Consider the following 12478-nt stretch of genomic DNA (forward strand, 5'->3'; position numbering starts at 1 on the left):
ATATTTCTTTAAAAGATTATGGTTTTATCGTTAAACTCTGTTACTCTGCAATTGACAATCATAGAAAAATGGAAAAATTGCCAATGGGAGACATCAAAATACGAGAATTGCCAACTGGAGACACTTTTGAAAAATTATTAAAGAGGGTTGATAACCCCCTTTTGAGAGTTTGATAACCTCATTTAGAGGGTTGATAACCCCCTTTTAGAGACTTGATAACCCCCATTTCGTCCCCCTCTAACAATTTTTCTCATATTTTGATGTCCCCTACTAGCAATTTTTACTAGAAAAATATATGCAATAGTCTGTTACGAACCTATATCGGATCGCAATGGATTTGATCTTCTCGGAGGGAAGATCAGCTTCGAGGGAAGGGTCGTTCCTCCTTTCTGTGCAAAAAACACAAATTTGGGATAACTTTCTTCATTCCCTCCAAAAAAAACTTGTTACATGTTATTTATTAAAATTCCATAAACTAGATAAGCTTCATCTCTAAGACTCCTAGCTAACTAAATAACTACAAAGCAAATTTGAAAATAACAAATATCACAACTAACTTATTTCAGCCAAGGTGGGACCCAAATAAGCACTTAACTTATTCTCTTGCTGAATGATAAAAAATACATTAACTGAAGAGCAATCAAAGGTACTGCATGAAGCCACCCTCATCATACAATGATGATGTTGATTGAATTACAATCAAAGGTACTTTCCTCTCAAATCAAGAGAAAAAGGAAAGTAAAGAAATGAGATAGAGCTTACCTTAAACTCTTACTCTGTAATGAGCGGGAGCATGAGGTCACTTTGACGGACGGTCTCATTCTGGATCGTGAGCCAGACTAAAAGAGTAAGTTTCAAAAAGCAGTTAGAAAAGGATGATCATCCCACCCTACAGATAAGGAATCTGAATGGATTGTGACCAAGACATAGGTGGATGATCCATTGACACCCCACCCTTAAGTCCTTAACTAACTAGACATGTCACATAATTTAAACACAGTAGCACTCAACATAAAGAACTTGAATCACATCAAACAATTCCATGCACAGATCATCCGCCATTCCCTCCATCACCAAAACCACTGGCTCGCCACCCTAATCACCCGATGCTGCCGCTTTCGCGCCCCCTTACCCTACACCCGCGGTCTATTCGACTCTACGCCTCACCCAGATGTCTTCCTCTTCACATCCATCCTCAAATTCTTCTCCCAATTCGGTGCCCATCACCACGTTCTTTCTATCTTTGCTCGAATGCGAAATTCCAGCATCGAGCCTGATGCTTTTGTCTTCCCCATCTTGATCAAATCCGCGGGAAAGTCCGGGATTATAATCCAAACCCATGTTCTAAAATTGGGTCTCTCTTCAGATCGTTATGTTCGAAATGCGATCATGGATATGTATGCTAAGTACGGGCCGATCGATGTTGCTCGAAAACTGTTTGATGAACTGCCTGATAGAACAATTGTGGATTGGAATTCCATGGTTTCTGGATATTGGAAGTGGGGGGATGAAGCTGGAGCTCGTCGGGCGTTTGATTCGATGCCCGAAAGGAATGTCATATCTTGGACTGCAATGGTTAGTGGGTATTCGAAGAGCGGCAATTTGGAGAATGCACGGAGGTTGTTCGACGAAATGCCTGAGAGAACTGTGGTCTCATGGAATGCGATGCTGTCGGGTTATGCGCAAAATGGGTTTGCTGAAGAAGGGCTTAGGTTGTTCGAGGAGATGATGGATGCGGGAGTTAGGCCCGACGAGACAACTTGGGTTACTGTTATCTCATCGTGCTCGATACGTGGCAATCTTCAACTTGCAGAATCACTCGTTGGATCTCTCGACCAGAGGCTGATAGAGCTGAATTGCTTTGTCAAGACCGCATTGCTTGACATGTATGCGAAATGTGGGAGTTTGGTGAAGGCAAAACAGATTTTCGACGAGATGAAAGACCGGAACCCGGTTTCTTGGAATGCCATGATCTCGGGGTATACAAGGAATGGTGATTTAGCATCTGCGAGGGAGCTCTTTGACAAGATGCCTGGAAAGAATGTCATAACATGGAATTCAATGATCGCTGGTTACTCTCAGAATGGACATTCTATAATGGCGATTGAGCTTTTCAAAGAAATGGCAATGACAAAAGACTCTAAGCCAGATGAAGTGACAATGGTGAGTGTTGTTTCAGCTTGTGGCCATCTGGGGACTTTAGAATTGGGAAGATGGGTATTGAATTTCATCACGGAGAACCAAATTCAATTGAGCATTTCAGGGTATAACTCGTTGATATTCATGTATTCGAGATGTGGAAGCATGTGCGAAGCTGAGAGAATTTTCACAGAAATGGCGTCAAGAGACATAGTTTCTTATAATTCCTTGATTGCAGGATTTGCAGCTCATGGTCTGGGGCATGAAGCTCTTGAATTGATGTCGAAAATGCAAGGCGAAGGCATTGAACCAGACAGGATAACGTTTATCGGTGTCTTAACTGCTTGTAGCCATGCTGGATTACTGGATGAAGGCCGACGGATTTTCAGTTTAATTGAATTACCAGTGGTAGATCACTATGCCTGTATGGTTGATTTGTTGGGTCGATCGGGTGAACTAGACGAAGCAAAGGGACTACTAGACAAAATGCCAATGACACCACACGCAGGAGTTTATGGGGCTCTCCTCAATGCCTGTCGCATCCACAGAAGAGTTGAGATTGCGGAGCTTGCTGCGTATAAGCTCTTTGAGCTCGAGCCTGAGAATTCAGGCAATTACGTGTTGCTTTCAAATATTTATGCCTCGGCAGGGAGGTGGGAAGATGTTGAGAGGGTCAGAAAGGCAATGAGGGAGAGGGGGGTGAAGAAAACAACAGGTTATAGTTGGATTGAATTCAATAGGAAAATACATCAGTTTATAGCCGGAGACCAGTCACACGAGCGATCAAGGGAGATCTATGGGGTCCTGGAAGAACTGGGGAAGAGAATGAGGGGTCTTGGGTACAAGGCTGATAAGAGCTGGGTTTTAAGAGATGTTGAAGAGGAAGAGAAAGAAGAGATGGTGGGGACTCACAGTGAGAAGCTGGCCATAGGATTTGGGCTTCTGGTCAGTGAAATTGGGGATGTGATTAGAGTTGTGAAGAATCTTAGAGTATGTGGGGATTGCCATCTTGCTATTAAGATGATTTCAAAATTGGAGGGAAGGGAGATTGTTGTGAGGGATAACAACAGGTTTCACTGTTTTAAAGATGGGGAGTGCTCTTGCAAGGATTACTGGTGATAATTTCTTAGTATTGGAAACAAATTTCGGCAATGAGAAGAAGGCATTCAGGCCTCACTATTTGATAAAGGGCATTCCGTGACAAATGCCATGGGACAGACTGAGTGATGGCGGTTTATTAACTTGAAAGGGTTCCTTTTTCCCCGTTCATTGCATAAATCCTTCATTTTCTTCCTCCCCTGGCTATTATTAGGTGGAAACCATCATGTACTTGGGAATTCTTACTTGAATCATATACATGGTAATCCAAGCTTCTATCAACTAAACTCTGGGTCTACAATTTTGTTGGTGACATCTTTGCCAGCTTCCCTGTGCGACGGAGATCTGGATATCCTTGTGGTTGGTGATGCTTGAGAGGCTTCCAGTGTTTCTCAGCAAATTCATTTTTATGGAGGAAATTTGATGTCCTTTGTGTTTAAAGAAACTGGAATCGGCATACTGTTTATCCCTTGAATGCTTGTATTCTCAGCAGATTTGGAGGATCATCATTAACATATGTAAGAAACCTTGCCAATTTGATGGATGCCATTTCCAGCTTATTCACTAGATTTATAATAATAATAGTATCCCATTTGCCAATGATGCCACTAACAGAATAATCTCTAAAGTCTTCTCGATATTTCCTTCTTTTTTTTCCTGATAGATAAGCTGGGTTTTGGTGGGGACCCCTTCCATTTTATTAAAATGAGAATGACAAGCCCACAAAAACACTGACACTATCACAAGAATAGGGATACAAATCAAGAGAACAAAGACGGGACCTATCCCTACATACAATATCTAAGAAAAAGTGAAAACACAAAGGATCTCAAGAACCACATTAACCCCTAATGTGAGTCGCAATTGAATGGAAATCCAATGGGATACTTTGGAAGTTCAAGAAGTTTGAGGCAGGGGGCCCTTTTCGCCTTATTTATTCATCATGGTTGTGGAAGCACTTAGCTTATCAATATCAAAAAGCAGAAATGAGGGGTAATATAAAGGGACTGAAACAGAGTCGAAACTCCGAAACGATGATCCCCCACCCCCCTCTTTCAATTTGCCGATGACAAATTGGTACTCATTAAGGAAAATGGGAAGTCAATTTGTTGGGGTTACACACAGAAGCAAGAATCCCAATTCGGAAAGTTAAATGGGATGTGGATGGGTTATAAGGGAATGGACACCCCTCCCTCTAACGGCTAGCTTTTAGGGGTGAGTTCTACCCGGTTAAAATCCCTACACAATTGATAATTTAAAGAGGGTCTTCCGGTGGCTTGAAATGACATTGGGATTGAAAATAAATTTTTGCATGAGTGTTATTGCCGGCATCAATGTGGAATAACAGGTAGTGAAGAGACATGCTGAAAGTCTTGGTTGTAGAGAAGAAATGTTATCTATTACTTATCTTGGCCTACCACTAGGCTATGGATTTCCAAAGGCTTCACAATGGGACCCGGCGGTGGAGAGAATTAAAAGAAAGCTTGACACATGGAAGAAAAAATACATCTCTTTTGGAGGTAGAATCACTTTGATCAAGGCGGCTTGAGCAAAATGTCGTATACTTTATGTCTCTTTATAAACTACCGACAAAAATAACCAAAAGAATTGAAAATTTGCAGAGGGATTTTCTTTGGGAAGGGGATGGAAAAAATAGGAAGCTAAAAGGATTTAATGACCTGGAAGAAGGTGACAAAATTGAAGAAACATGGGGGCTGGGGATTGGGAAGATCAAGCTGCGAAATAAAGCATTGCTAGGCAAATGGTTATGGAAATTTGGTGAGGAAAAAAGGCTCTTTGGCATAAAGTCATTGGGGACAAATATGGGAGAGGGTGGGGGATTGCGTTGGAGGGTCATGTCATGCATTCCCAAACCTATTCAATTATGCAACCAATAGAGAGTCCAAAGTTTCTTACTATTTGGTGAGGAGTGAGGAAAATGGGAGGGGTTTTTGGGATATTAGACTTAGGCGTAATCTCAAAGATGATGAAATGGAAAGTTTCTTAGCTCTCCTAAACCTCTGAAATTCCTACTACAGTTTACCCTACAAACCGGACCATAGAGTTTGGACTCCCGAACCACAAGGGGGCTTCTCAATTGAGGCCAACCCGAACCCAACCCGAGAAAGCATTTACTCAACCAGACCCGACCTGATTTCCAACCCGGCCCGACCTAATTCTAACCCGATGAGGTTCAACCTGACCCGACCCGAGGAACCCTTTTTTTCAACCCGAACATGTACCTTACCGATACACCAAAAGCTCCAGAGCTTATGGAACGTGTTAGGCAAGGCCCTTTAAACCTGTCACATACCTAGCTGGGTCCCACCCAGTCCCATACCTAGGCAGGCCCCCACTCAGAACCGTAACATACCACCACGCTTCCGAATCCGCGGTCATCGGCGGCCCACTCTATGACGGCTTTCACTCTGGCTTTTCCAGGTAGCCCTTTTCACAGGTTGCCCCTCCGTGACTCAAACACGGGACGTGGTGGCTGCTCTGATACCAAATGTTAGGTACTTTACCGATATGCTAAAAGCTCCGGAGCTGATGGAACGCGTTAGGCAAGGTCCTTTAAACCTGTCCCATACCAAGCTGGGTCCCACCTAGTCCCATACTTAGGCGGGCCACCACTCAGAACCGTAACAGTTCAACTCGACCTGACCCGAGTTTTTTAGCTCACAAAAAAAATGATAAAAAATGTTGGGTTTTACTTGGGTCGGGTTGCCCAAGCCCTCAACCCAAACCCGATCTGAACGCAACCCGGGTTGGGAAAAATCAACCCGAACCCAACCTGACCCGACTGTTTTTCGGGTTGAACCCGACCCGAGTTGCACCGGGCCAAAACCGGCCCTCAGGCTTTACGCCCAATATATTGCCGTTCTCTCCGTCCAACTTTCCTATCTCTCGTTTTCCCCCTCTTCTAGGGTTTCAAAACGCCTTCTCCAGCATTTCAAAACCCCTTCCCGTTCTAGGCCACTTCCTCTCTCTCTCTCTCTCTCTCTCTCTCTCTCATATTCTTTCTCAACACAACCCTGACCTATATCAGCCAGCCCTCGTACTACTTCTTGAGAGAGAGAGAGAGATGAAGAAGAGAAGGTTGGGTAGAAATGCAACAACAACACCAACAACAACAACAACTGGAACAAGAATAGAATCTCTTCCTCAAGATATTATTTTCAACATCTTCTTCAGGCTATCAGTTGTATTCCTTCATCATGTAGTGAGGTGTGTTTGTAAGTCATGGCGAAACTACTTAATGATCCTGATTTCATCTATGCCCTTCTTTCTAATTCCATACCCGGCTTCATTTCCCAATCACATGCCATAAATTCAAACTCTTCTATTGATATGCTCTCCATACGCATCAACAAGAATCAAAATGGATACAATATCCATAGAGATTCAAGGATCTTCGCAGGCGGGTTAGATACGAAGGCCTCTTGTAATGGCTTAGTCCTCTTATACAATGAAATAAAATATCGCGTCGCAAATCCAATCACCGGCCAGTCGCTGCAACTCCCTCCCCCCAAACTTACTATACATAATTCCTATGGCTTTGCATTCGATCCTTTGGCTCGACACTACAAAATTATAGGTTTGTGCGGCCACAAATGTGAGATACTGACTCTGGCGTGCTTCCCAGTTATGATTTGGGGCTGGATCCTATAGAATTTATTAGTATTTGCGAGCGCGACCGCCCGGTTTGGGGCAATGGTGCCTTGCATTGGGTTGTCTATGGTGGGAATACCCGATCCCTCTATCCATCTTTCTGCCAATTTGATTCTCGTAAAGATCGTATACTGTCGGTGGAAGTAAGCAATGAAAGATTCAGAATAACCCAACATCCAAATGGTGCTCAAGGCAGTCAATGCTGTCTGTTGGAGATGGAAGGGTCTCTGTCTTTCTTCGATATTTTCTATCCGACCCATTTTGGATATATGGGTTTTACAGGACTACAGTAACCAGGTGTGGTTGAAAAAATACAGCCTTGGTATAAGAGCAAAAAACTTCTGGAAAGGTTGGTATTCTCCACTAGCTGTTGTGGAAAATGGGCGATTTATAATCTTTGCAACAGCCTTAGAGGGCATCAGATTGTTCTCGTGTGATCACAAGCTCCATGAGCTGAAGCCAATTAGGACCTACAGGAAACACCTTTACGGGGATTCCCATTTGTTCTTGTGGCCTTATGTCAACAGCCTCGTCTCTCTGCCTGCACTCAATTTTTCTATAAATCCTCCCCGGAAAATGCAGGTATGGGAACCACCGATAATGCGGCGAATGAAAATCCTAACCGACTTGGCACAGCGTGATCAAGTACTCGGTTGATGCACTAGTCATAACTCGGGAGAGTCAAAGGAGTTTTCTTTTTCTTTTTTCTGATAGATAAGCTGGGGTTTGGCAAGACCCCTACCAGTATACTAAGAGAAAGAAGAAATAATTAGTCTTGTGTAGCAAGCTCCCATGGAGTCTTTCAAAACTATTTAGAGAGAAAGTCTGCTGCTTGATTTGCCTCTCCAAGTATGGGACACTTTCCAGAAAATCGGGGAAGATAGAAGCTTATGGATCTCGGCTAGAGCAACCTTCTTTTTCCATGGACATCCATCTATCAAGTTTACTACTATAAGGGAGTCAGCTTCAATCCAGAGGCTATCCACTTTGTGTTCATGAGCCATCGTAATTCCTTTCAGAATTGCATCGATTTCTAGCTCATGGATTGACTTCAATAGAGAAGAAATGAATGATCTTGCCGTTACTGTCCCTAAGAATTCCTTCCAGTCTTGGAGTGTAGAGGGTTTCCCTTTGTTTTTTAGTTTAGAGCATGTAGTAAGGGACCTGTGTGATGCTGGAGCATCCACTAGGAATTCGACATTGGCCTTCAAGTGCTGGGTAGTCTTGTCATTTCAGATGTTCATGTCCTTTTAAGTTCTTTTTGTTAGATCATTTTCTATTTGTAAGTTGGGTTGATATATAACGCCTGTCTCCTTTTGGTTTTCAGCTTCTGATGAATATTATTGGAAACTTTAGGGTTTTTTTGGGAGAAAATCAGTTTGACAACGAGAAAGGGAAAGGCAATCTTGTATTCCAAGTTTCCTTCATCATTCTTCGTTTGTTTTTCCCATGTAGTTTGCAAGGTGTACTTCGATTAACCATCCCCTTGCTAAGCCAGTTCTTGTTTGCAAACATCTTGGTGGAATCTGTCCTGGAGAAGCTTTGAACATCTTAGTAAAGTCACGGTTTCCCTTGAGTATACTATCCTCTGATCTGTTCCTTTGCTATGACTTGATGTGGAAGCAATTTTAATGGAGATTTTTGCAATGTAATTTCCATATTTTTCACTGCTAGCAAGTAAGTTTATGTTTCTGCCCACTAGAATCCAAGTAAATGAAGTAATTCGGTGGAAGTTCAGTGAGAGAACTCCACACCTTTTAACTCTATCACCCGTTTGATCTGCGATAATGCACATTAAAAACGCCTAGATCTGAACGCTTTACCAGTTTCATGAGTTTCTTGGGTTGAAATCCCTTTCAATAAGTGGTTGATTCTTTAAAAGATGCCCATTTAGAAGCACCTAATGTGGACTGATGATAAATGTCGATTCATATACCTGGGAGCTTAGGTTAATTCAAAGGCCATGCATTTGTGGAATTTGAGAGATTAATAAGCCCAATTTCCATACAAATTTGCATCAAAATATCACTTTGTGCTGCATGTTAGAAGGTTTTTAAATCAACCTAAGGCTCAGACAAAACTAGCTCTCGGTTTACTTTTGAGCTCTAAAAGACAGACAGTTCAATGGATGAGCCTAAGTAGAATGGCACCAACATTAAGGGGCCGTTTGGATACACAGGCTTTAGAATCTTGGATTTCTTCAAAATTGTACATGAGAGACGAGAAGGAGACCAGCAGTCGTTTTCTGATTTCTCGCCCTTCTTTCCATCAGCAAGAGAGTAGGAGATCATTCCATGTTTCCAGGTTTTAGAAATCTCAGGATGAGGGAGAGATTTCTAAAACCTGGTTTTCTTAATTAAAATCCAAGATTCTGAACAGTAGTGAAACGGACGGTCTCCTTCTTCTCTTGTCTCCCATCTACAATTTTGAAGAAATCCAAGGTTCTAAAATCCGCATATCCAAACGGTCCCTAATTATCTAAATAATTTGGTATTTGTTCAGTTGGAAAGAGAATGGATGCTTTCCATTCCTATAGAACAGAACATGGGAATTCATTTTCAAGGTGGTTGCGTGTTCTTGGGCATTGGAAAATTGGCAATTGAGGTTGGAGTTTGTGGCTGTTGCTTCAAACAGTAATTTCATCATCTGTAGGTCATTTTCTGTTGCAGATGTTGAATTACACTAAAATGCTCAGCTTGTTAACAACTAAGAGCCTATTTGATTAGTAAATGATCTTAGCCCATATATACACTAGTCCAGAAAAATCCCACAAGTGCAAGGTGGATCCCTCGCTACGACTAGTCTCAATGTTTGAAAAGTTTATGATACCACATATAAGCTTGAGAGCTGGTAAGCAATGTAGCATGACTTTAACATGGTCTATGCAATTTTGTAAAATAAGAATGAATGCAATAATCAGACTATAAACTACAGTTCAGTGGGTATATATCACAGGATGAGAAAACACAAATATATTAATATTACAATATCAAAGTACTAATCATGCTATAAGAGCATGAAGAATATGAACAGATGCTCATGTGATAGGCATGGCCGTCAACAAACACTGCATCTCGCAGTCTGGTATCTGATATGACATGATATGACAGGGTCCATTATTTTACCTCTATTGGCTTAAGAGGCCAATGCATTTTTATCTCATTGGCAGGCTTACAAACACATATCATCCATCATGAGCCAAACCACGAGCGGCATTCGCAAATGCTGACGTCGTACAGAGGCTGTTTCCATGACTCAAACCCATGACCACCAGGACACAATGGAGCAACCTTACCGTTGCGCCAAGGCTCGCCAGTCCCTAAGTCAGGGAAAGAGATGGAAATGATTGGCCTAATGGATATTGAAGTAAAAGGGAATTATAATAAATTAAGTGGCTCTTCTGATGAGGACCTACATAAGGAATCATTCAAACTACCCAGGAAAAGCTTTAGCAATTCTGAAGGTAAGCTGCAAAGAACACTAAGTTCAGGTGATGGCTCTCTAAGCCTGAGAAGAATCAAATATTGCCACATGATGGCATCTCTCGTCCTAATCAAATGGCATCCATATCCTCCAAAGATTGTTAGGATGAACTAAATTGTGAAATTAAAGCTCTGAAACTTGACAACGGACGAAACCAACAGGACCAAAGTAGTAGAAGGGTTGATCACTATGCCATGTCTCCAAGCTTATTACACAGTAACAGCCTTGCAGCCAATTTCGACAAATGAGAACCTGTGAGTTACTTCTTTTGATTGATTATAAATGGCATGATCGCATCATTTTCTTTTTGAGTTTCATCTGATCTTCGTAGTACCATTGAACAAAGTATAGCTGTTGTTCAATGGCACTACGAAGTATAGCTGTTTTGTAGCTGTTTTATTACTTCTCATCATGATTAAATAATCTGCTCTATTCATCGAATCCACCCTAAGCTAAGTCAAGATGGTTTATCTAGGCTATAAGTAATGTCTTAATGAGGCAAAACTCTGTTTATAATTGTAACAGTGGCATGCTTTTCATGGACCACCAAGTCAAGTTCATAAACTGAGACCGGCCCAAGAATTTCTGCACTACTTTGCACATAAAGATTAGGGTAAGATTTTTGAACAGCCCGCACAGGTAAACATATGATTTCAGGAATCTAAACCTTAACGAATCAATCCAGTGTTTAATATACGTCAATCAGAGAAAAGGACATTGCCACATTGGTCCATCAGTGATGTTAAATAAAACCCAATACTTGGTTGGGACTTGGGACCACCCCAACTATTTTTGTCAATATACTGGTCACAATCAGTTGCCCTGGTGTTGTTACCACCAAGGTTTTAAATTTCGACCGAAATTTCGGGTTTCGGTCAACCCCGAAACCGAAATTGGATATACACGAAACGTTACAATATTTCGCACAAAATTTCGTCCCCCTCCCCCCCCCCCCCCAAAAAAAAAAAAAAAAACAAATTTCAGCCGAAATCCTAAATTTCGGTAATTTCAGCCGAAATTTTCTACGTAATAAAATATGCATTTATTTGGTTTCGTGGATTTCACTCGAAATTTCGGGATTTAGGCTGAAAATTTCGGTTCCGGTGAAGACCGAAACGCTTTCCGAAATCGAAATTTAAAACCTTGGTTACGACTTACTACACAAAAATGCCATGAATTAAAAAAAAAAATCACTTTAACTTACACAGAAATGCTATAACTTAACTAAAATTTGCATGAAGGTTATGTTATGGTTTATTTGTCCATTATCTTATTCTTTTCTATTTCTGGATGTTCGATAATACATATAGTTATTACATCGCATATATGGTATGGAATGCCATAAATTAACTAAACTTTGTCTGAAGTTTGAATATGGTCTATGACCACATCTCTTTTTCATGTTATTCCAGTTTTTCTTTTTTCCCATTTCTATTTTTTCATAAAAGAATTTCATACTGCTTACAACCATTTTAAGATCCAACTCAATATGTATTCATACAGTTTTATATTCGAATATGATGTCAGAACATCTAATAAATATGTAATTCAAGCTGGATTAAATATCAATGTTGTAGTTTTTTTTTTTTTTTTTTTTGAAAATTAACAAAATTTTATTTGATAAAAAATGGGGACAAGATGTCCCAGTACAGAGTCCAATTCAGTAATAAGGCACAAATTGCCTACATCTGATCCAACGAATTACAATAATTTACATTTGTTTCTGTAGCATATACCCCCTCTTTAGCCAGTGCATCTACCAAAGAGTTGGCCGTTCTCCTCCGGTGAACAAGTTGAGGATGGATCCGATGAACCAGATCCCGAACCTCATCGATAATATAGTTCAACCTCCACGGCCCACCTCCTTGGTTCCTAGCCCAATCAATAACATTTGATGAGTCCCCTTCTACAATGAGTGGGCCTAAATTGTTAGTATCGTACCATCGTAATCCAAAGAGCAATCCGCTAGCCTCGGCCCAATGTTTTAGTTTTATTGAGTGCTAAAGCTGGTACAGTTTGTTTCACAGATGAGCAAAATCATTTTTAACAGCTGCACCTGATTGTTATAATATTAGGACTCTTATTA

General features: G+C 41.1%; 1 protein-coding gene across 1 annotated transcript; it reads left to right on the forward strand.

Annotated features, from left to right (window-relative positions):
* The first annotated feature begins 642 nt into the window (after positions 1 to 642).
* LOC143864862 (Pentatricopeptide repeat (PPR) superfamily protein) lies at positions 643 to 3712 on the forward strand. Its single transcript, XM_077375726.1, has one exon. It carries the CDS (start codon positions 979 to 981, stop codon positions 3256 to 3258), a length of 2280 nt encoding a protein of 759 aa, XP_077231841.1. The 5' UTR covers positions 643 to 978; the 3' UTR covers positions 3259 to 3712.
* Positions 3713 to 12478: the final 8766 nt, after the last annotated feature.

Source organism: Tasmannia lanceolata, unplaced genomic scaffold, assembly GCF_043159265.1.
Source record: "Tasmannia lanceolata isolate RefF3 unplaced genomic scaffold, GAP_Taslan_0.1 ptg000054l, whole genome shotgun sequence".
NCBI lineage: Eukaryota > Viridiplantae > Streptophyta > Magnoliopsida > Canellales > Winteraceae > Tasmannia > Tasmannia lanceolata.

Bases quoted from the DNA above. Each gene is read 5' to 3' on its own strand.
- LOC143864862 (XM_077375726.1), top strand. From the start codon at position 979: ATGTCACATAATTTAAACACAGTAGCACTCAACATAAAGAACTTGAAT.